At 40.5% G+C, this 24,644-nt stretch overlaps 1 protein-coding gene across 2 annotated transcripts in view; it reads left to right on the plus strand.

Annotated features, from left to right (window-relative positions):
- NOX4 (NADPH oxidase 4) overlaps positions 1-24,644 on the plus strand; it is a 116,064-nt gene that overhangs the window by 40,089 nt on the left and 51,331 nt on the right. For both annotated transcript variants that reach the window (XM_068422814.1, XM_068422805.1), the window contains one exon: positions 17,554-17,614. In XM_068422814.1, coding sequence (XP_068278915.1) covers positions 17,554-17,614 — 61 coding nt within the window. The remainder of the gene's footprint in view (positions 1-17,553; positions 17,615-24,644) is intronic.

Consider the following 24,644-nt stretch of genomic DNA (forward strand, 5'->3'; position numbering starts at 1 on the left):
TGATGAGAGGTTTTATCAGAAAAGAGACTGCTGACATGGACCTACTGGGTTAGATCATAGGATGAAGTTGAATAAGACATTTTATTGAAGTCAGATTCTTTGCATGAGTTGAGGATTTCATCCCGTATTTAAAATGGCATACTACAATAATGCATGTTATGAAAAATTATTTTTGCACGAAAACTTCTAGATCTAGGAGCTATGGAAGATGGATCCCTTGTTATGAGTCTGGGTTTTCTTAGTGAATATAAATATCTCATTTATATTCAGATAATGTGCAGTATATTTCTGATACATGTCTAGTTGATAAATTACAGTTTGTGTAATTTTTACAGTCACATATTAAATATGTAACAGTAGAACTAGCAATTTCCACTCATACACAATGCATTATATTTTAAGTATGTAATACTAGACCAGGCAATTTCTGTTCGTGCTCAATGCTTTGCAATTTAAAGTACAGTGATATCCTTCAGCGTAACAGCATATCCTTCAAGATCGCATACATGTTTTAACTATTACAAGATGTGAAGTTACCACTGAGTTACTGAGCTTCATTTTTATTGCCACAAAGATATTTCAATAGAACATCAGCTATGCTGGAGAAATGCTGTTATTGGGTAAATGGCTGTTTTACAGCATAATGAGGATTTGAAATGTCTAGGTTTATGACAGTCTTTTTACCCAGCCTAAGCAGGGGACAGTCATTTCCACATGTCTTTCTAGGTCATAGAATATGCCTTGGGCTGCTGTCCTGCTTAGAATGCATGCTTTTTGTTGTTATTGTTGTTTAATATGATGCCAGACATGGGACTGTGCTTATGGAGTGTGTAGGCAATAGCTTAACTCGGTATTGTTTCTGCTCCCATCTGACCAACTTGTAGTTACCAAGCAAGCTGGAACACTACTGCAACTTCTTTTGTTGGATGCTGATAATCCCTGGGTTATTTTTCTAGGTTAGTATAGGACCATGGGGCTCAGAGCTGCAGCAAGAGCAGCACAAGGGGTGCGTGGGGCTTTGAATGTTGGAAGCTCAGTGCAGTGATGACTGGAGCAGAGCTAGGGGGAAGACTGCAGCCTTTTTCCTGGTGCTGTTGTCCTGCTTAGAATCATAGAATGATAGAATAGTTTGGGTTGGAAGGGACCTTTAAAGGTCACCTGGTCCAAGCCCCATGCAATAAACAGGGACATCTTCAACTAGATCAGGTTACTTAGAGCCCCGTCCAACCTGACCTTGAATGTTTCCAGGGATGGGGCATCTGCCACCTCTCTGGACAACCTGTTCCAGTGTTTCACCACCCTCATTGTAAAAAATTTCTTCCTTTTATCTAGTCTAGATCTACCTGCTTTTAGTTTAAAACCATTACCCCATGTTCTGTTGCAACAGGCCTTACTAAAAAGTCTGTCCCCAGGCATTACGTGATGTCCTGCCTAAGATGATGAAACATCTTGCTGTGCCTCGAGTATGCTTCAAAGACAAGAAGTGACCAGTTCAGGCATGTCTTTATACTCTAAGTGAGGACTATAAGCAAAAGTGGAAAGGAAGGAGTGAGTCAGTGTGAAGGAGTCACGCAGATATTTTACTAGTCCCTTCCCTTTTCGAGGTTGTGTAATATTTACAGTTTAGCTCAGTTTCTTACATAACGCCAGGGTGGAGGAAAACACTGGGAGGCTGCGTAAAGGGCCTGAACCCACTCCCATTGCACTCTGGCAAAGCTCCCACATGTTTGACTTGGTGCCAGAGGGAGCTCTGAATCATAACCAAGTGAACATCAATAGGTAGCCATTGTTCAGAAATATGTGCAGTGGTGTTTATTTTCTTTTCCTTTTAGTCAATTGAAAGTGTTCTTCCCCTTGCTGATAGAAGGAATGAACAGAAGTCATTGGTGCAAAATGCACACAGGAATTTGGAGAGGCTCAATCCATGTTGATCTGAACTCAGAGCTGCCAGTCTTGGCTTCTTTGCTAACCTGTGACCTGGCTCTGCTGTCAAAGACTTCATGTCACAGAATCACAGAATGGTTGAGATTGAAAGGGACCTCTGGAGATCATCCTGTCCAACCCCCCTTCTCAAGCAGGGCCACCTATATCCAGTTGCCCAGGACCATGTCCAGATGGCTTTTGAATATCTCCAAGGATGGAGACTCTACAACCTCCCTGGGCAACCTATTGCAGTGCTTGGTCACCCTCACAGCAAAAAAGTGTTTCCTGATGTTCAGAGGGAACTGAACTGCCAGTGGGCACCACTGAAAAGAGCCTGGCTCCATCCTCTTTGTGCCCTACCTTCAGGTATTATATACATTGATAAGGTCCCCTTGAGCCTTCTCTTCTCCAGGCTGAACAATCCCAATTCTCTCCTCATAGGAGACATGTTCCAGATCCTTAATCATCTTCATGGCCCTTTGTGGGACTCTCCCCAATACGTTCATGTCTCTCTTGTAGTGAGGAGCCCAGAACTGGACACAGTGCTCCAGGTGTGGCCTCACCAGTACTGGGTAAAGAGGAAAGATCACCTCCCTTGACCTGCTGGCAGTGTCACTTGTACACTCTGAAGTTCAGGCACTTGGAGAGCTCGGTTTTCTCTCATGATTGACGTGGAAGCTGGCATTTTTAAACTCAATTTTTGAGTGTGCTTCCACTGTTTTTTTTATCCACCAGTTACTTTGTATTCACTAGTTTGACTCCTTGACTTTGTTATCCATTGGAAAGGCTGCAAACAGTAAAGAATGGATGATCCAACATCTGAGATTCCTGCGAGTGACCTGCTGACCAGTTAATAGGTAGTGCAAAGTGGACTACTCGCTTCATGGTGTCTTCATTGCTCCATTGTCTTTGATTTCACTTTAACAAAATGCTTTCTTTTTAACATGTTTTACCATGCTTCTTTCACTGATTTCTATACACAACTGTACACAGCTGTTACTATGCTGTGTAAAACAGTCCTGTACACCCTTGTGTTCAATTTACTTATTTTGGATAGGACATTATTGCAACTTACAATTGAATCTGAGCAGAATCAGTCAGCTCCAAGATATTTTGATCTGTAGTGGGGAAAAATACTTTCTGTAAATATATATTTTATTTGAGGGTTTGTAAAGGGACAAATGATTTTTGTGTGTTTCCACTTGATGAACAATTTTAAGGAGATTTGTATTTCAGACCAAGTGCACAATATGGTCTGGAGATGAGACCATCCAAAGAAACATCAGAAATGTTCTCGGTAGTGCTCTGCTTCCCGAGACTGACATTTCTTTACACTTTTGTGGAAAGTGTGGAACTCATCTGCTGTGGAATACAGTTTAAATGTCATTGTCTATAAAAATCTTTAAAGCCCTTGGGAAAGAAAACAAGCGTTAGCAATACTACGAATTTCTAGTAGTAAGGATGGTCCTTCATTACAGTTCATATATCCAAAACACTGCTTCCACTCTTTAGTATACAAAGCCCCACCTCTTATCAAAACTAAGGAAAAAAAAAAAATAGTTTATGGAGATTCTTCCATCTTTTTTTTTTTTTTTTTTAATTTTGGAAAATGTTTGTTTCCTCTGACTTCATTCCGATTGCTCTTCATGTTAACCTGTGTGAACAAGAAGAGGCTAAGGCTTGCAGTTTACAGTAGCATTGGCTTTCTTTCCATCTCCATCTTACATTTTCCACTTGGTATTGAGTTCCCTCTCTTTCCAGACACTTAACCACGCTACTGATTATTTGCAGCAGCATGAAACCATAGTACTGACCATTTGTGGCTGCACGCTTCCTTTTTTTGCTAGTGAATGGCTTCAGAAGTAGATTCCCATTTAGAATCTATATTACTGTCTTACAAGAGAAGTCACATTTTCTGCTATGTTTTTGGAATTTCTTGCATTGGCATACGCTGACTGGCAGTAAGCCTCATGGAAATAGCCTTGTGTTTTGCAGATGTTAAGTGCTTCAGAAGATGTGCTGGGTCCTTTCATGTGGTCTCTGCTGAATCTGCTACAGAGTCAATGCAAGCCACAAACTCTCACAAGCTGCAGTTTAGCCAGCTTGGCTACCGAAAGATGGGTGTCTACTCCCAGCACCTCATAAAGCTTAGTAACCTTGTTTTTTTAGTGGTGTTGATTTGCTTGCAGCAAAAGAAGGTAGGAAACAATTACATCACTTCATGTGGAACTTAGACTGTGACAGACCTTGAAATGAGGACAAAACCAAGAGGTGAATTCTTCTAAATTTGGAGGTAGCTCAGATCTGAGGTTTGGTGAAACTCCTGCTCTGCAGCAATCATCCACAAATGCAGGATCGAATGATCTGTTATCCCAAATTTGTGACAGTTTTGGTTGTCACTAGCTGCTGTCATGCCCCTGTTTCGCCTTGGAACTGAAATATACATTGCACAAAGATAGGAGATACTGTTCTGCCATTGTGATGGGAATTCAGAGCTCACTTAAACTGCTGCCTGAATATCTTAATATCTAAGATCCTACCTTCTGGTGCATGCATGGAACAGTGCAAACTGTTAAAAACTGTTCTCTCAATGAGTACCTTCTCTAAACTAGGAGAAAAGAAAACTTAGTCCCGATGGTACACGCAATAGTGAACTGAGTCTTTCATCAAAGCTGCTTTACTGCTGCCTTTTATGGTGGTGGCTATGGAGGAGACCCTAGCAGGTGCTGTGGTGATTGAATGAGTCTGTCTGCAGTATCCTCTTTGCTGAAGTTGAACTGCTGATGGAAAGGCTTCATTAAGTTTTGTTTTATGGCAACAGTATAGATCTGCTATTTGGAACAGTAATTTTTTTTTTTCAGCTAAAATATTGGGACTCAATGGATTATCCGCTTTCATTTCTGACAATTGTGTGTATATAATAAATTATCTTTTCAGGTATTTTGACACTTCACCATAACAAGGTATCTGAAGTGTTACGTTAGCACCCAAGACTTGAGACGTCAGAGTTTTATGCATTGTTTGTAGACACTGAGACAACACCTCCTCTAGACTGACACTCTTGTAGTGCAAAACAAAGGGGAGTGCTTTTGGCTGCTCTGTACTTCTGTAGTATGAGGGCAAGAAAGTCTTCCCATAGACATTCAGGACAGGAACCAAACTTAAATCCTCTGAATCAGAATCGTATTATTGCATTGACTAGAGAAGGTGTTAGAGTTAGTCCCTGGGAATCCCCCCCTTGGATGCTGTGGGTGCTGGAGAGCAGGGAGTCTTTAGGGCTTTCTGGGAGCTGAATTCTGCGCTCTGTAGTTCCTTGTCTAGTGATTTCAGTGACCCCACCACAATTCCTTTCTTCATTGAAGTCACTCAGGCAAATAATCCATATTGAATTTCTCTGAGATTCAGGACTTCATTTTGTTGGAACTGATGAAACAGTAAATCTTAGCTCACTAAGCTCAGGCTCTTCAGGCAGAGAAAAAGCGTTGCCTGGTCTACATAGGTCAATCTTCACCGAGTGACTTGACATAGAGATTTCCTACCTTTCTCCCTCATTCCTCCTGATCCAACACCATTGGTAGGATGCCCCCTCCCATCCTGCAGTTCTCCTTTAAGCATCCAGAAACCCTTTTGGAAACAATTAAAAAGCTACCTATTATTAAGATAGAAGGCTTAATGTGAAGACGTTAATCTGCATTGTAAGAAGTTGACTATGTAGAAAGAGTGCCACCTCTTCTGCTCCTGTGAACAGTGCAACCTTAAATATTTTGGATGAATGTCCTTGTACTTTACTCATGTCTATAAAGCTGTCCAGGACTTCATTTGTCATTCCAAGACAGATATAACCTGAGCTTGATGTTTGTTGTCTTTTAGGATTAATAGTTTTAGTGTTGAAACTGTCCTTCAGTGACATTTTTTTTTTAATTAACACATACATGTATCCCAAGATGCTCTTGTTGATACTTGGACACAGGTAACTTGGATAAACCCTTGTTGAGCTTTTTCTGCCTCTCTTTTTAAGACATACTCTGCATATCCACTGATTAGTAGCTTCACGAGATAGAGTTAATAGAGGCAGATGGCATGGAATTGGCACATATAAAGCAAAAAAGAAAACCGAAACAAAGAACCCAAAGCAAAGATCCCAGCCTTCAGACTCCAGGACTTTATGAAATACCTGCTTTATGTTAGTGTGAGTAGCTGCTTCTTCAGATCCTCCAAAGAGTTTTGGCTCTTCATTCAGTGTCTCAATCCTAGTTCTGGTAGCAGGTAGGCAGAGATCAACTACCTACAACAGGTAGTTTGAAACTTTCACTGAAACTAGAAATTTTCTCCTGTGTTATAATGTGCTCTGACCTCCCCTACTTCAGTGCTGCATAACAAATCTGCTTTTAAATCCCATTGAAGTAGAAGCTGGAAGAGTCTGGTAATAAAAAGCTCCAAGAAGTTCTGCCCTTTTGCTGGTTCTCCATCTTTTTGCGTAGATGGTTAATTTGAAGCAGATCACATCAGGGGGGTTTGTAGTGTGACATCTTTCTTCCTTTCCTACCACATACAGTTCTGTATGAGTAAGAAAAGAAAAATCATAGAATTATAGAATGGTTTGGGTTGGAAGGGACCTTAAAGATCATCTAGTTCCAACCCCCCTGCCACAGGCAGGGACACCTTTCTACTAGACCAGGTTGCTCAAAGCCTCATCCAACCTGGCCTTAAACACTGCCAGGGAGGGTTCATCCACAGCTTCTCTGGGCAACCTGTTCCAGTGTCTCACCACCTTCACAGGAAAGAATTTCTTCCTAATATCTCATCTAAATCTACCCTCTTTCAGTTTAAAACCATTCCCCCTCATCCTGTCACTACTTGCCCTTGTAAAAAGTCCCTCTCCATCTTTCCTGTAGGCCCCTTCAGGTACTGCAAGGCTGCTAGAAGGTCTCCCAGGAGCCTTCTCTTCTCCAGGCTGAACAGCCCCAACTCTCTCAGCCTGTCTTCATAGGAGAGGTGCTCCAGCCCTCTCATCATCTTTGTGGCCCTCCTCTGGACTCGTTCCAACAGCTCCATGTCCTTCTTATGTTGGGGGCCGCAAAGCTGGACGCAGCACTGCAGGTGGGGTCTCACAAGAGCGGAGTAGAGGGGCAGAATCACCCCCTTTGACCTGCTGGCCACGCTGCTTTTGATGCAGCCCAGGATACAGTTGGTCTTCTGGGCTGCAAGCGTGCATTGCCGGCTCATGTTGAGCTTCTCATCAACCATCACCCCCAAGTCCTTCACCTCAGGGCTGCTCTCACTGGAGACAGTTGAATTCTCTGCTCGTATACATGGATGACCAAATCCTTGCTATGTCATTTACAGCATGTAGCAAGTTAGGGGGCCAGTATGTGTGCATTTTTTAATAAGTCAAAGCTGAGTTTTGAGGAGAGAAGAGGACAAGTTTGCAAATGCAGATACTCAGATCCACAGACAAAATCCAAATACATATTATTGAGGAAGAATACTTTACCTGATTAGTATCCAAATTAAAATTCCATGAAGTAATAATTACTGAACACCAGGCAGAGAAACTCTTAAGTCCATTAATCACCTCAGAGTAGGTAGAAGAATTACCTGAAAGAGGTTTCTGGATGTACATGACAAATTATAGTACTGTACCTAAATGTCTCGGAGCTATTAAGTATTCATACATTTTCTGCCTTTAAGGTTTTTGGTTTGGTTTAACTTTTTGTAGATTGAGTTTTCCTTGTTACCACTGCACCTCTATTTAAGTCCATTTGGTATCTGGATTTAGGCATGACGGGATTACAAGATGATGGCCCTGATCTGTATGTTTACATTTTTGGACTTAATGTCTTGTCAGAAAGGTCTCAGCAAATAAAACATGAGTATAAACATCACAAGTAACACATTTGCTTTTGTAAGAGAAAAACAGTGTTTTGTAAAGCCAAAGTTGTCTTTATCACTGGATAATCCAGAGTTCATTTAAAATCAGTGAAGGTATTAACAGTCTAGCAGTGAAGTTTTAGTTCTAAGCTTTATTTAAGCAAGAAATTTTGTACAGCGCAAGGAGCAAAACACAGGACATGATGGAGAAACACATGTCCTGTACTGTAAACTTGAGAAATAAACTATCCACAACAGGAAAAGCCTAGGGGCCAAATTCTGAAATACTTCATAAAAAATTTGAAAAGTTATTGGGAGTTTGCCTGAATCAAAAGGATGTAAGGACATCAAGAGCTAAGATCATACGGACAGATAAATACAATAAAACCAAAATCTAATATGATGACATTCTAATGAGATTTGTTAAATATCTTGTGCAAATGGTTATGAAACTTGTCTTTATGAGATGATTTACAGAGCATTTAGGGAAATGCAGATATTGTGAAGTATCTTGCTGGCAAACTGAAGAAATCCCTAGAGCTTGTCTGCTTTTCATAGAAGTAGAAAATCTAGCAGCTGTTTGAGAAAGAATTTAAGTAAAACAAAAATAGAATAGATTAATATTTCAGATGCCTTTAGTACTTCCTTAGACTTGTTTGTTGGTTTGGTTTGGTTTTGGGCTTAATAGTTTTGGGGTCTGCATAAAAACCCTAGGTAAACATTCACTTTCATTTAAACTTACAAATCTGACTCTTTTGGATCAAGGGAAAGCAAAAATTGTTACATTCAAGTTCACTAAATCCTGAGTCCTCCTTAGCAGATACTTTAAACAGAAGGTGTCAGATCCCTCTCATGAGCAGTTTTTTTTTCTGATCTTATGAAAGTAAATTTACAATATATAGCACACATCTACTGACTTTAGCACAGAAGTGTGTTTTCTCCCATCAGAGGTAGTGCTTCTAGGTGAGGAGCTAAGTCAGCTTAGAGGAAGGTCTACGAAGTACAGAACGTCAGAATGAAAAAAACAAGCACAACTTTTGAGCATGAATGCAGTTAATGTGTGGACAAAGTATTAGAGGAAATGAAGCACCCTGCCTCTTACTGTCCTAAAATTAAGACCAGCTGACTGTCTGGGATCTGTGCTTTAGCCTGGCAAAATACTGTGTGTGCTGGTAGGGTAGTTTGGAGGGACCTCAAGGTGTTGGTGATCCAGCTAGAAAACCTGTCAATCCTTTGATGGTTCTTTCCATGAGTGCCTCACACCACTGGGAGCCAGTTAGGACGGGTCTGGAGATGGCCCATAGTTTCTGCTCAGGAGTGATGGAGAAGGAGCATTTTTTGCCATTCAGTGTCCTCGTTCATGCATTTGTCAGTTCAGTTCAGTGTTGCTTGGCAATGTGTCCGCATACCCTTGGAGGACTTGGAGAGGCAGCCTTGGGCAGAAACATTGCTCTACTGCCTTTCACTCCTTCAGGGACAAAGGCTTGCATCCTGAGCATCCCATAAGGTTGTGGTTTGTTTTTTCCCCTATCTAGCACTTGAAATACATAAATTATATGGGCTGAATATTGCTGGGACTGAAATGTTTGTACTACATTATATGGAGTTGGACTTGATGTTCCTTATGGGCTCCTTCCAACTGGTGCATTTTATGATCCTGTGATTCTATGAAATGTGATGTGTCTGCTGGGGTGAAAGGGTAGTCAGCAAGTTTTTTACCTTGGTTGAGCTGCAGAGGCAGAGAAATACTGACTAGTCTGCAGAAGTGTATCTTAGTGCATCTGTAGCAGCAATAGAATAACAGCTGGGCTATTACAGACTTACTAGAAAACAAATAAAGTAATTTCATATTATTTATTCAACAATGTATATATTTTATGCAACATTATATGTATTTTACACTTACAACTATTGGTCTATTTACAATCCTAAGACATCTATCACAGTAAAGAATTGTGTTTTCTTGTGGTGCAAGAGTGAAATCAAGGAACAAATGCTCATAGATTGAGACCTGAAAAAAAAAGATTATTTTGAACACTGAGTGTAATTTAACAACCAAGGGTGCAGGGAGTGAAAGAGCAAAAGCTGAACTACAGACTCACAAGAATTAGTAGGTGTGGGTTTGTGGTTTATGTTACAGAAGAAGTTAGACCCCAGATGACCAGAATGATCCTTCTTGGCACTGCAGCTGACCAGTGATGCATCTTGAGCGTTCCACAGTGTTATGGTGTTTTTTTTCCACTAGCTAGACTGCAGGTGTTTGAGGTTATATAACAAGGAGTATAAGGGAATGGAAAGTGAAAGGGAAAAGTGTTTAATATATGTTTCTGCAGCTGGGCTACTTGCAAGGAGTCAGCTCTGCAATGGGAGGCTTCTGGCTGAAGCAATGAATATTCAAGGCATGGTGGTCTTGCCTTGATCATCCAGACACCCTTGATAATTAAATCATATCCCGTGGTCAGGATTTCCCCACATTCAGAGATGTTATAATGTCTGCTGATGTCTGCCAGTTAAATTAGGATAGCTGTAAGGCCAAGCCTCTAACAGGGAAGGCTTTTAGACAAAATCTGATCTGCAAAGTAACACAAAACAGAAAAATAAACAGAGCCATTTTAGAGAATCTCCTAGCCTTTGAGGCAGAGATGTGTTTAAAAGAGTAACTCCTCAGATGAATTATTTTTCCTTTGAAATTTGCTTCTTATGGGATTAATTAGTTAAAACAGGGGTAGCCCAGTGTAACAGAGTTCACCTCCTATGAGTCAGACTGAAGTCTAGCTACTATTTTTTGGCTACCTTTATATAGCATGCCTTTGTTTGTCATCACTCCTCTTCATTTTCTAATGTCAGGATGAATCATTTTAGGAATGTTTATATCAGTTCTGTATAAAACCAGACAAGATACAGCTTACTAAGCTTCCAAGGTTCACATTTTCTTGTCAGTTGACAAAGTTGAAAACCTTTTATTTTTCTTCTATTTTTCCCCCTCTATGGGAGGGAAAATGAGTCGGTTGTGTTTAGTTCTTCCCCCCCCCCCTCCCCCCCCCCCCCCCCCCCCCCCCCCCCCCCCCCCCCCCCCCCCCCCACCGCCCCATTCTGCCTCTTTCCCAAACATGCACAGTCTTTAATATGTTGATTTGTGTAAGGGTTCGTCTGAGTCTGGAACAAGGATGGGCTGACGAAACGGGGTTCAGGGTGCAGCTGATTCACCCTGGCAGGCAGGCAGAGGCATGGAGATAGATCAGGGGCTCAGCAGTGTTTACAGTCCCTGCCAGGATATCCGCAAATCCATATTAGGATCACATCGTGGCTTTTCCCCTAAAATGAAAACCTTCTTTGAAGGAGGTTCCCTTTATTTAAACAAACTCTGCAATGAGCTTTTTAGTTCCCAAAATCAGACAAAGATGAGGTTTCACTTTGTTCTTCCAGCTGTGGCACAGATCTTCTTTAAAACTTTGGGCACCTACTACAGCACCAAACACAGAAGTTGGTCTTTACTGTGGTGCATCAGCTTGAGAAGAGTATCTCCACAGGAACTTGTAAGGAGCTTTATTTGCAGAGCTGTATGGGGAACAAAACTTGGGCATCCTTTTCATCTCCTTTTTTTCTGATAAGAGGTATTTAGCAGTGTTGTCCTGGTGTGTGCATCAGCACTTCCGTGACAGCTCTGTAATCAAAACCTGACACCTCTCTAAAGAGTCTTCACAATTCTTGTTGTAGAGATGTATAGAAAACCTGGAAACTTTCAGGAATTAACTTTATATTTTCTTGCTAGTTTGCTATTGACTCACCCCAATTCCCTGCATCCCAAGGTCTAAAAAGAGTGTTTTGAAATATTTCAATAGTATTTAATACCATTAGAATCACAGAATCGTTTTGGTTGGAAAGGACCTTTAAGATCATCAAGTCCAACTGTTAACCCAGCACTGCCAAGTCTCCCACTAAACCATTTCCCTAAGCACCACATCTACACATCTTGTAAATACCCCCAGGGATGGTGACTCCACCACTTCCCTGGGCAGCCTGTTTCAATGCTTAACAACCCTTTTGGTGAAGAAATTTTTCCTGATATCTAATCTAAACCTCCCCTGGCACAACTTGAGACCATTTCCTCTTGTTCTCTTGCTTGATACCTGGGAGAAGAGACCAACACCCACCTCGCTACAACCTCCTTTCAGGTAGTTGTAGAGAGCGGTAAGGTCTCCCCTGAGCCTCCTTTTCTCCAGGCTGAACAACCCCAGTTCCTTCAGCCGCTAAGAATTGTGCTCTAGACCCTTCACCAGCTTCGTTGCCCTTCTTTGGACTCTCTCCAGCACCTCAATGTCTTTCTTGTAGTGAGGGGCCCAAAGCTGAGTTACAATTATTTCAATAACGGTTGTCATGTTTCTTGTTCTGGGCAGGATTCTTGACTGGGAGTAGATACCAATGATGTTAAATATTCGAGGTATTCTAAGCTGGAAACACAGATGCTGATAACATAGTTTTCATTCGCTATATGTTGTGCTCTCATATGCACAGATTTCTCCACCGCTCATTGCCTCCAGTAGATTTTTATACTAATACAAAGTGGGTGTAAAGTATTACCACTATTATCTAACACAATTACTTCACTCACTATATGTTCATATAACACAAGCCATAGAGGACAACTGAGAATCGTGCTCACAATGTAAAACTGATAAATAAAATTCAAGTACATATTAATCTAGTAATGCATTAAACGTTAATTAATTAAATTATTAAAAATTAGCATCTGTATTTTATCTCGGCATAGAGATAAATAGCAGAGCTACAGCTACTGGTGAGTGTAATTAATTCAGTGGTTTATAAGCATAAAGTTCTCCAGGGGTTGTTGCAAATTCCCTATGTGATAATTTGCACTTGTATTTCAAGTTAGCTTGAAAAAAAAAAAGGAAAAAAATATATGGGAAGTTATTTTTTCATCAAAATATAGAATGATCTCTATTCCGTAAGTTTTATCTACATATAAAATACTATTCTAATTGCTCTGAATGTGAAAATACATACAAAAATAAAATAAAGATAGGCATTGTAAACTTACTCACATGTGATTAACAGCTCTGAGAAATCTACCAACTTTCCAATGCTAAGAACATACTTTGATTTCTCCAGGGGTGTAAATCTGCACAGCTCTATTAAATTTACCAGAATTCCTTCGGGTTTCAATTTTTTTTGGAGGACGGCCAAATGCTGGCAGATAACCTGATTAGTGTAGACATTCCTACCTGTAAAATCTTTCACTTTTTAAAGATATAAGTAGCTTGAGGTTAGAATAAGATTCACGTAGCTTCACATAATTACACTATATGCCACAGTTACTTTGTGTACCGTAGCATTTTAATCAAATAAGCGGGCAGCAAAGGGGGTTTATTTAACTCTTCAAAATGCAGAAAGAACTACTGAAAAACTTACCACTTGTGACTTTTTGTTTAACAATGTTTAATGTCCCTTCTCATTACATACTAGTCAAGTTAGTGACTTACCTGTTTGGAAAACGTCATTTATTTAAGGAAAAGGAACTAAGACAAAGTATTTTTTTTCATTTCAAGATTGGCTAATCTTTACAATTTCCTCTTGCGCAGTGTACTGGGCAATAAGGAAAATAAGGCTGCATACACTCTTGCCACAGTACAGTTAATAGTCACTGGATTGTTTCTTAGGGCTCCCATGTAAAAAGGAGCAGGGGGAAATCTGAGTACTATTTGCCAAAACACATTTTAAAAACAATTTTAATTGTTCTTGTTCATAGCTGCAGAGAGGACATCATGCATTGCTGAGGCCACTTTACTATGTCTTTATTTGACCAAGGCTCATGTGCTTATTCTCTTGATTTCCAATTCAAGAGGGTGCTTCAGCTTGTGCTTGCCTTCACAGAACATAAATAGATGTCAGGTTAAATGTGTGTATGAGCTGACTGTAATAAGGATCTTGAAGCAGTGTTCAGCTGTGCAGTGTTTTAAAGATGAGATATGGCAAATTGGTGATCAGAGACTTAAATATGTAAAATGGACAAGAGCATCATAATTCATAAGATTTTTGACACTTTCTCATAAAATCCTCATAGAGAAATTGATGAAGTGTGGAGTAAATGAACGGGCAAGGAGGTAGGTGGAAAACTGGCTGAATTGCTGGGCTGAAAGGATTGTGACCCGTAGCATGAAGTCCAGCTGGAGGCCACTCAGTAGTGGTGCACCTCAGGGGTCAATACTGGCTTGCAAATGATGCAAAACTGGGAAGAGTAGTTGATACACCAGGTGGTTGTGCTGCCATTTGAGGGACCTTGAGAGGCTGGAAAAATGAGCTGACAGTAACAGAAAGGGAATTGCCAAATCCTGCCTCTGGTGAGGAATAACCCCATGTACTAATACATGATGGGAACTGACTGGCTGAAAAGAAGCTCAGCAGAGAATGACCAGGGGGTCCTGGTGGACACCAAGTGGACCATGAGCCAGCAACGTGCCCTTGCAGCAAAGGCAGCCAACAGCTGCCTGGGCTGTAATTAGGCAGAGCATTGCCAGCAGGTCGAGGGAGGTGACCCTTCTCCTCTGCTTAGCACTGGTGAGATATATCTGGAGCTCTGTGTCTAGTTCTGTGCTCCACACTACAAGAGAGACATGAACATATTGGAGCACAAAGGGGCATGAAGATGATTAAGGAACTGGGACATGTCTCATGAGGAGAGACTGAGAGCGCTGGAACTGATGGAGGAGTGAAGAAAACAGAGCCAGACTTTTCTCAGTGGCACCCAGTGGCAGGACCACACAAACTGAAATACAGGAGGTTCCATCTGAACATAAGGAAAAAAAAAACCCACTTCTTCTGTGAGGGTGGCACAGCTTGCCCACAGAGGCTGAGGAGTCTCCATTCTTGGAGACATTCAAAGCGCAACTGGACACTGTCCTGGGACACCTGCTCTCACAGACCCTACTTGAGCAGGAGGATTGAAGTAGCCAATCACTAAAGGTGTTTTCTTGTCTCAGCTATACTATGATTCTGTGATTTCATGAAGAATGTTACATTTATAAGAGGATATTTTCATTGCACATGCCCAGTTTACCCACTTTCATGATTAACCTTCTGAAAAACTGTTTTTGAATATTTTTTTAAGCTTCTGGAATATATTCTCTAAGAACCTGGAAAAAGCCACGATTTGGAGATTTAATTGTGTTTATGGAGATGAGAGAGATAAAATAAGTGTTACATGCAGTAAAAAAGTAAATACAATTTTCAAAGTTAAAATTACAGGTCCATAGGAAAGTCTTAAGTCAGAAGAGGCCTCTAGAGATCATCTGGTTCAACCTTCTGGTGCAAGAGCTGTAGATCAGGTTATCCAGGGACCTGTGAAGCTGCATTAGCAAGAGAAATTGCACCATTTCTCTGTCTGCCTATTCTGCGGTGAAGAATATTTTTCTTATATCCAGATGAAATTTCCCCTGAAGCAACTTCTGCCCCTGGTCTCTTGTCCTGTCATCATGCATGGTGGTGAAGAGAGCACCTTCATCTTCTCTGTAGCAATTTTTTAGGTATTGGAAGACGGTGATCTCCCCGAGCCTTCTCAGCTGTGGGTTGCACAAGCACATTCCCTTTTTGACCTCTCTTTGTATGTCAGGTTCTCCAGTCCTCTCATCATCTTGGTGGCCCTTCACTGGACCATCTACAGTATTTTTCTCTCTTGAACTGGGGGAAATTCACTCCGTGTAGCCTAGATGATGGGTGTGTTACTTCTGGTAAGATTTAGCAGCACAATAAGATTTTTCCAGAACTCTCTGAGGAACTCTCATACCCAGTTATAGGTATCGAAATAGGCTTCCTAAAGTCTAAAGAGAAATAAATCTTTTTTTTATTGGATAATTTTTCAAAGTAGTGCAGAAAAGGAGTTAGTCACAAGGGTAATGTAAAGGATAACGGGTTTGAACCTATTCTAGCTGGAGACAAGGGGTATTCTGCCATTAACTTTTATGTAAGGAGGGAATGACAGACAATTTTATAGATGTGCTGAACTGGGACTGTGCATAGTTGGACTGAGAAAATCACTCAACCTTCTGTGAAACAGAGAGCCCTGCAACAGCTCAGACTGGAGAATAAGCTCTGCTAAAGGCTCTTACGGAGTCCCCCAGGAGAACTGATCTTTCTGCTGCCAGTATACAACTTTCTAGCTGAGAGGATGCTTACCTACTTTTATATGGAGAATTGGTCTTGGTATTTTTATTGGAAGACATTGCAACTAGCCACAGCATATACTGGCCTCGTTGTGTGAGGTTTGCCTGCATCTCTCCCTTGATGCCATTGTTTTTGACAGCTAAGACTTGCTGAAATAATTCTGACTCTAAGTTTCTGTACCAAATTTTTATAGGAAAACTTGAAAGATGACAAGGAATGAAATGTGAGTGTCTAGTAATCAGTACTCTTAAGAATGCTCTTCCACTTCCACAAAATGGAGTGACTAGCCAGGACGTTGTATTCCCTGTTCTAGGTTTGCCAAGATGTAGACAATACTAACCTTTTATCTGTGTCTGCTGCTAAATAAGGAATGATAGAAACCTGAGGCCAGTGGATTCCCACTCCACAACAGATTATCTTGGGAATGCTAATGGCAATTGTCCAGAACGGAGCCAAGAAGTGTGCTCACAAGCGTGCTGAATGATTATTTGATGCTTGGATTCACTACGTGGGCCTCTTTTATTTATAATATAAATGTGTTCCTTGAATTTAAGCCCTCTCCTCAGAATTCATAATTGTCTGTGGCAGCAGAGAAAAAAGACAGGAGTATAATTTGTTGGGTGTTGAATTCATGATGGAGCTTGGATCAATCACTAACAGGTTCTAGGAAAGGCATGAAAACTCAGTAGTAATACCTTCTATCAAAAAGAAACCAATGGAGTTGATTTATAGAAGGAAAGTGAAGAATCTTTTCTTGAGGAATAGTTTCTTGTCCTGTTTATGTGTGAAATCATTTGGTGTACCTGCAAAAGCTGTCCAGACAGTGCATTTGAAATCTCCCTGTAGGTAACAAGGAAGGAGACTGAGGGGGCTCCTTCGACCTTTGACAGGCTTGACTGGAGGTTTTAGATACCATGGTGTGGATAAGACTGTAAATAATATCATTCCTATGTTTATAGTCACAAGTAAGTAGCCCCAAGGTGAGAGCATAGGTGCAGAGTGAGAGAATGGTGGCTGCAAAGTGATTTTTATGATGTGCCATGCAATGTGGTGCTTTTCCTTTGCAAACTCTAAGCTCTTGTGAACTGCAGCAAAATCTCAGTTTCCATTTAGAAGAAAGCGTCAGTTCTGTGAGAATGATCAGCTTGAAAACAAGTGCCCTGACATTCAAGAGCCAGAAGTCTCTTAAATGCTTTGATTTAGGAGTGATGGGGCAGTTCCTGATTTTGAGTTATAAGTGTCAATAGTAGAGGGAGTATTTCTGTACTGTTGTATCCTCAGTTGGCATCATTGCTGAGTAATGCTTAGTGAAGTGGCTGTTCCAAATCACACCCCAAGACAAACCCATCCCTAACTCCTCTGTGTCCAGAAGAAAGGGTTAAGACTGAGTGGAGACTAGCCATGCTCAGCTTCCTGAACTGTACTGATGCTAGACTTGCTTTTTAAAGGGTATAGCTGCTGGTATGGCTGCTCAGGAATGACCTATTTACACCAGATTCTGTCTTAATAACTGTATTTTGAATGCATTTTTTTATTTTTTTGTTACTCAGAAGTGGTCCTTAATATATTTAATATTTTTAGTGCCCTACAGGTACCAAAGCAACGTTTGGGGTCCACCTTAAAGTAGTAGGAGACTGGACAGGTATGTAGAAAAAAATTCCTTTTCAGAGACAAATACCTTTACTTGAACTGTTATCCCTTTCTGGCTTCAGCACGATTGTACCTTGGTTGTGGTGTATTCTCACTAGAGATTGCTTCCAAAGTTGGTGTTTATCACTTTGTTGATGCAACCCCTGCTTTATTCAGATATACATTTCTTCAGATAACATGTTTTTCCAACTACTAACAGACCTTCTGATCGCAATGTAATAATTTTCAGTGTTCCTCCATTTCTGCCTCTTTTTCTTCTTTTTTGGTAGCCTGCTGGCCCTGTGCAGTGCAGTGCCTCTGTGTGTAGTAGTGTCTGCAGAAATGCTGAAATGTGCAGCTCCCAGATAAGCGGATTTTGATGCCAGCAGTTGGGATGGCTGCCAGGTTAATTAATGCCTATGGTACACTGAGATTACAAGTTGCTTTCATGTTCTTCCATGCTCTTCCATTGCTCTTTGAATGTCCTCCAGACCAGGGGTGTAAGCCAGGATTCCCTGCAGAGGAGAATGGTAATTTGCTGCTCCCTGTGACAGTTGTATACTCAAGTGATAGTTGTCATTATTCCTTGGTGGCTGACTTTCTTCTTGCTTAGTATAGCATTTCCTTGTAAGGAAGACAAATACACAACACTGTCTAGTTGATTTCTTATGAAGAAATGTTTTCCATGTTAATTTCTATCGTTTTGTGTGTTTGTGGAACTGAGTCAAATGAGCTTGTCACCCTAAAAGGGATTAGACCAATTCAGGGAGAGCAAGTCCATTAATATCTGTTGAACTTGTTGGTCCACTTGCATACGTGGCTGTGGAAGTTGGTAAAACTTTAATAGGTAAAGGTTGGTAGGGCAATGCCATATGCACATATGCTCCACAATCACCTTGATTTTCTATTCTTGCCTCAAGTATAGGATTTTGGCCAGGCAGAAGCAGGTTGTGGGCCTAATTAGCCTCTGGTCTGCCTCAGTATGATGGCTCTTTTGTTGTTAAGCATCATTCCTACCTGGGAGAGGACAGTAGGCTATTGGGACAAGTGGGGTGGAGAAGTACTAGCTAAATGAGTTTTCCAAAAGAACTGGCATCTTTGAAGTTTTCTGATTGTCTCTGTGGCGTGAATTGCTCTCTATTAGCATTTAAATGGTATTGTCCCATCTCAGTATCTGTATTCTCCACTGAGAGGCAGGTCTGCCTAGGTAGGACTGTATGAGATTCAGGACGCTGTCATGTTACAAAGACCATCTGTTGTATTACTTTTGCTAAACAAGGGTATGTCTGCCTGGGTCAAATGTGCTGTCAAGAAGCAGGTTGTTTACCCAACCTTTATGCCACTTCTGTACCATGGAGCCCTGTTCTCACTCGGTCCCTTAAGCCTTGTGACAATTAATGGTCTCTAATCTGCTGACTGTTTGAGGAAGGATTATTATATTTGCCCCATTCCTTATAATCTTTCTTCAGTGTGCTCTAAAGGCCACTTCTGCAGATAGGATATTGGGCTGGAGGAGTTTTTATGTGACACACCGTCATTTGAGCTCTTATCACGACCTATTCTCTCAGCCTTTATCCTATTTATTCAAATTCTCTTTTCTATTATCACATTTTCACATTCCTGACAGTTTATGCCTGACACCAAAGAGAGTTAACGATTTATTACAGAGAACTCAATTACAAGCCTAAATTAAAAGGATACAAGAAGAGTGCAGATATGCTGTGAAATGCAGAGAAGGACCGGTTAGTTTGAGACATTTCTTCTCTCGCTGCCTTCAGCTTGTGCTGCCTGCACCTGGGAGATGTGGTGAAGGAACAATTTCCTGCCATTAGCTGTAAGGACTTGAGGGGGGATACACACTGCTGGCAAACCAATTCTGCAAGTTATGTTTCGGGTCAAGTCTCTGACACTGAGTCTTATGTTTTGAAAATTTAATAAATACCTCGAGGCCTTAGTGACTTTGTTTTGTAGGTTGGGAAAGCAACTGCAGGTCAAAAGAAAAGATAAGGGGTAATAGAATTGTCAACTCCTGATGAGAAGTTGCTGTTAATGGAAAGCCATTTATTGCCCGTATCCCAGTGCATATCATTTTAGATAATCAATAGGCAGTCACTCTAGAAATATTTTTTTGCATAGGAGCAGATATTTAGTAGGTTTTCAGGCAATACTGATATTTGCTTTTTAAAGCAATGATTTGAATAATGAAAAATTTAGGACAGAAAAAGTAGGGAAGAGAAGAAGAAACGTCAGAAGCGGTAGCTCTGAGCCCTTTGCAAACCAAACAGTAATCCAGACCCCTAAGTAATGAATTTCTTTCTCCGTTGAAATCAAATGGTGCTATCTGAGCTCAGAAGAGCTGAGAACCTGCACTTCTCAGAAGCAGATTTAGTTAAAGGCACAACATTCCCTCCCATTTTGTAGGCAGTGACATCCTTTAGATACATTTTCAATACAAATCTGAGCTCTTTCATTTCTCGTCTGTGTTATGGTTGTATTAGTAGCTGTATTGTGCTTAGCTTTCATGTTTATCACGGAAAACAGGGACACACAGGCACTGATACTGCTGTAGCGTGCCCTCAGATGCCTCTGTAGCAGATACTTTCACCTGAAGTACTTTCCGTGGCTCCCTTTGTAGACCTCTGCCCTGTTTATGTGTCTAGTTTAGGATGAGGCAAGCCAGGCCCCAAGCATGCCTTTTTCTCTTTATTCATTGTAAAGAGAGTCTAGATATATACATCACTACCTCAGAGGTAGCTAGTTCAGTTAATAGACAATTAGTTGTGATTTTTCCCATGAAAAGGTTCCTAACATGATTTTTCCATTTTTGCCATGTGCACTGGGTATTGTGAATAGTGGCACAGCTGTTACAGACCTCCCTAAAGAATGGTTTTGTGATAATGTAATTACTATCCTTGTGCTGACATGTGACTGCTGAAGTCAGCACCTATTTTATTAACAAAATGTTTTATGACATTGTGGTTGTTCGTACTAATAATGCAGTTATTTCATCATATTACAGAGGTGAAACTGTATGGCTGATATGGCTGTAGACCACAACTTAGTTATCCTGTCAGGACTTAGACACCCAAGTGGCGATGGGTTTACAGTGGCCGATCTGTGGTAATTGCAGGTGTGAAGCCCTGCAGGTTAGGTTAGCCCTGTGGCTCGGAGCTAAGTCAGTGTGTCTTCCTCTGCAGCTGCCTGTCAGTTATTGCAGCTGAGCTGAAACTCAGCTGAGTTTCAGGCAACTGAAACCCTACAGTGACACTGAAGTCCCTGCAATGGCTCATGCACGGATCAGAGCTGTGAGATCCACGGATTAGCTAATAAGCTGATCTCGTTACGAGCCTCCCTTATAAACACATATTTTGTTCTGCTTCTCTTATATCTCTGTGGTCACCCATTTCTCCTTCAGCTTTGAAAAAAATTGCTGGCTTAGTATTTATGAAAGGGTTTTATGAAAGTTTTTTTTTTTGTCCCACTTACTGTCTAGTTTGTCCTCAGCATTGTTATCTATCAGCCTTGTGCTTCCTCTGTCCTTGCTGCTGCCTCAAGTACTACTGCTTGTTTAGTTTTAAAGCTGACATTTCATCTGGCACCTTGGAGGGAAAAAGAGAGGCCACAGGCCATGCCTCGTGTCCAACCACTTGACAGCAGTGAAAAAAACCCATGGCAGTGTATCAAGACAATGTGTCTCATTCACTAGACAAACTTCAGGGTGCGAGACGGAAAGTGATATTGATGATGCTGAAAGAACAGACTTCTGAAGCCATGCAGCGTGTTTTTGTGGAAAACAAATACACAGCACTCAGAGGTGTTAAGGTGAACGGCATGCCTTAAGGCAATAAAACATTGCTGTTATGTTGCAGTGTGTTGCTGGTACAAATTGATGTGGGACCGTGTTTAAAACACTGCTGCTGTTCTGCGCTCCTCAGTGATTTTTATCTTGTAGTGACATCATCCTGCTGTGTAGTTGCATATGATCCTAGCGACATCCCCAAGGCCTGACCACCATTCTGAGACACATGGTATTTATTGTGGGGATGCCATAAGAGCACTTTAATACCACCCATTGAATCAGAGACTTCTCTCCTATAGGTTACTAAATGCATTGGCAGCAGGAGGTGTTGATGTATGCGGGAACTCTCCAGCTAGAGCCAGAACAGACAGATCATGGGGTACCAATCTTCATCACCCTAGTAAACTCTAAGTCTTGTCACAAGATACATATATTTGCTTAATTCTTTCTGCTAGAGATAAGGATATACACAGTCACTAGGTCACTTAGGTACTGACTACCTTATTTTGAATCTGACGTGGTATGATGTGAATTTTTGTCAGATATTGTCATAGTCCTTTTTTTGGAAGGTCCAGATTTGGAGCAGGAAAAAACAACATTTTTCAGTTAAAACCAACAATTTTCCAGAACATGGCAAATGTATGAAAGCATGGATCTTGTTTAACTCCCTATGGACTAGAACCTGAGACAGCAAAGAGTACACACCCCAGATTTCTTATTTTTAAACAGACAAAAATTTTAAGGCAGCTGTTTGGGATTTTGGAGGCTGACTGAGGATTTTTTGCATGCTCACCAGAAGAAAATAAACATACCTTTTGAGTGGCTCTGAAGGAAGAATGATCTAAATTTGATGGGCTGGGAGGGTTTGTCAAATTGTTCAGGAGTATCTACATGACCTTGTTAAGCCACTGCAGCTCCTGGTTTAGAGAACGCCTGAGGCATCCCAAGGCTCGCTGTGCATTGCTGCGCTTAGCTGGAATTTATCAGTAAGCGTAAGAACTAGCAAAGAAGCAATATTTTATTTTCGGTAACCCTGGGAACAGTTTTAGAGATATTGAAGTAGTGGATCATTCAGTCAGTATCTACTATATTCTTAGTAGATCTTGATTCAGACTGGAGGAATGTGTGAAGCAGAAGATGACAAGAAGGAAAAATATAAAGTCTGCCCGCAGAATGTGACAAGGTTGTCCCAGGATCACCATAACTGCTGCTGAGTTTCTTTAAAAATATCTAGTCACTGGTGATGGACAGTTGGTCAACCCTTTTGCTATTACCTCAAGCTCTGTTTGATTTGGGCCTTTTTAATTCCATAGTAAAATGTATTTTGTTGTGTTTGGTTATTCCATGAGTTCCTGGCAGGGTGTAAAGGCGTTAATGATGTGGTACTGTCAGTTGTTCCAGCAAAATCAATGTGTGGTTTTGGAAGCAGAAGACAGAGATAAGATAGATATTATTTTCCCCTGTTAGATTTTATGACTACCATTTCTTATATTGCCAGTGGATCCTACTTACACTTCTGAGGACGATATCAGAATTGAGTGCTAAAAAGGTTTAATTGTGTTTCTTTTTCTATAATTTGACAGTATAAAAGTAATACTGTTACATTACTGGGAGGTTAAAATGCCTTAACAATATAATTAGCCAGAGAGTTCTGTAAGGAATACTAGTTCTAATCTTCATTGTCATTAATGTTCATTAATTATTTTATTTATGACTGCAAACAAGCTCAATAAAAGACAGTATTAAAAGAATGGAGAAAAATGAAAAGATTTAGTTTACTGGTTGAAAGCCCCTTTCCTCTGATTAAAGAATTAATACTGAAGGGAACACATCTGAATTTTTGGCTCTATACGTGAATTGTTTTACATTGGTTGAACTCCAGCTGACTTAGTACCAAAAACAGTATAACTTGAGTCAACTCTGATTTGAACAGTTAATGAGTTTTGCCTCTACAGGGAAAAAAAGATTTTTAGGTGTGAAAGTTGCCTTGAAGGAAATTTTCTCCTACTCTGAAGTCCTTTCTTCATGCAGCCTGTTATTTGTAAACTTCCACGTTTTTGCATATCTCAGGCTCTTTTTAATCATGTAATGATTATAGAAAATGACATGGCTGAACGAGGTAAATTATTTTTATCCTTTGATATAATATGCACAGGATGTGTGGATGTTGATGTAGTTAAGAACTGATCCAAGAATACAAGGTTGAATGATTCCTTGCTGTGCCTCATATGTTTTAAGTACCTTTATGAACTACAGGAATGAAACCTGTGGAGCACATTAACATGTAGCTGCTGATGGGATCTAAATGAATGTAGTGAAGAAAAGCAAAAAGCTACTCTCTACTTTGAAAATAGAGTCACAAGACAGAAAAGATCTAGGACATGTATTTCAGTGGACTGCAAGGCAAATTTCTGGTTTTGTAATCACTATTTATATGCTGTGTTTGCCTGCTTAAGGAGGCAAAGTTGCTGTTCTGGAGCTGCTTGTGTTTCACTATTTTTCTGTTAATCTTTGCCTAGGGAAGCAAACCTTTGCTTAGTTTCACCATTTTTCCGTTAATCTGTGCTGAGAGATGCTTAGGGAAGTCCCATTCTTGTGGTAGTTTCTGTGCAGAAGTACACAGCTGCTTCAAGCAATGAATATACAAAGTCTGGGTGGACTTTCTGGTTCCTTTGTGTGAGCACCTTTAACAAGCTCAGGTGTGTAATGGTTTCCAGAGAAATGGGAGAGTTCACATCGAAATGTCAGGTCTTCATGCATGCCTGCACTTCCTTGGAGGCAATAATGGACTCCCTTAGATGCCACACAAATTTTGCTGAAGAATCCCTACCAAACATCATCTTGTTTTGTTTCCAGTTCATTGAAACTTCTCCCTCAGGGACAGAAACAAAAAGCAGACACACTTCTGACTTGGAATTACGAGTTACCACAGTTTGACTAACAGTGTCTAGTTAAAATATCTTACAAGTAGATTTGAAAAGTTTATTTTTGGGATCCTTTTCTAACAGATTGTAAAAATGTTGTAGTTAATTAGGAAAAATAGATTTCAAATTTGGAACATTAAAAAAATAGGAAAACTTCTGTAGGAACTGCTGGTATTTATAAATTTTATAAATGATCAGAAGGGACAGTTATCTTTATGTGCTCCCAACTCCCACATGATGATTTAGAATTTCTTAGAATAATTTCTATACAGAAGTTAAGCCAAAACCAAAACATGGGGTTGAAATAGTCTGCAGAATTT

The sequence above is a fragment of the Nyctibius grandis genome, chromosome 2 (assembly GCF_013368605.1).
Source record: "Nyctibius grandis isolate bNycGra1 chromosome 2, bNycGra1.pri, whole genome shotgun sequence".
NCBI lineage: Eukaryota > Metazoa > Chordata > Aves > Nyctibiiformes > Nyctibiidae > Nyctibius > Nyctibius grandis.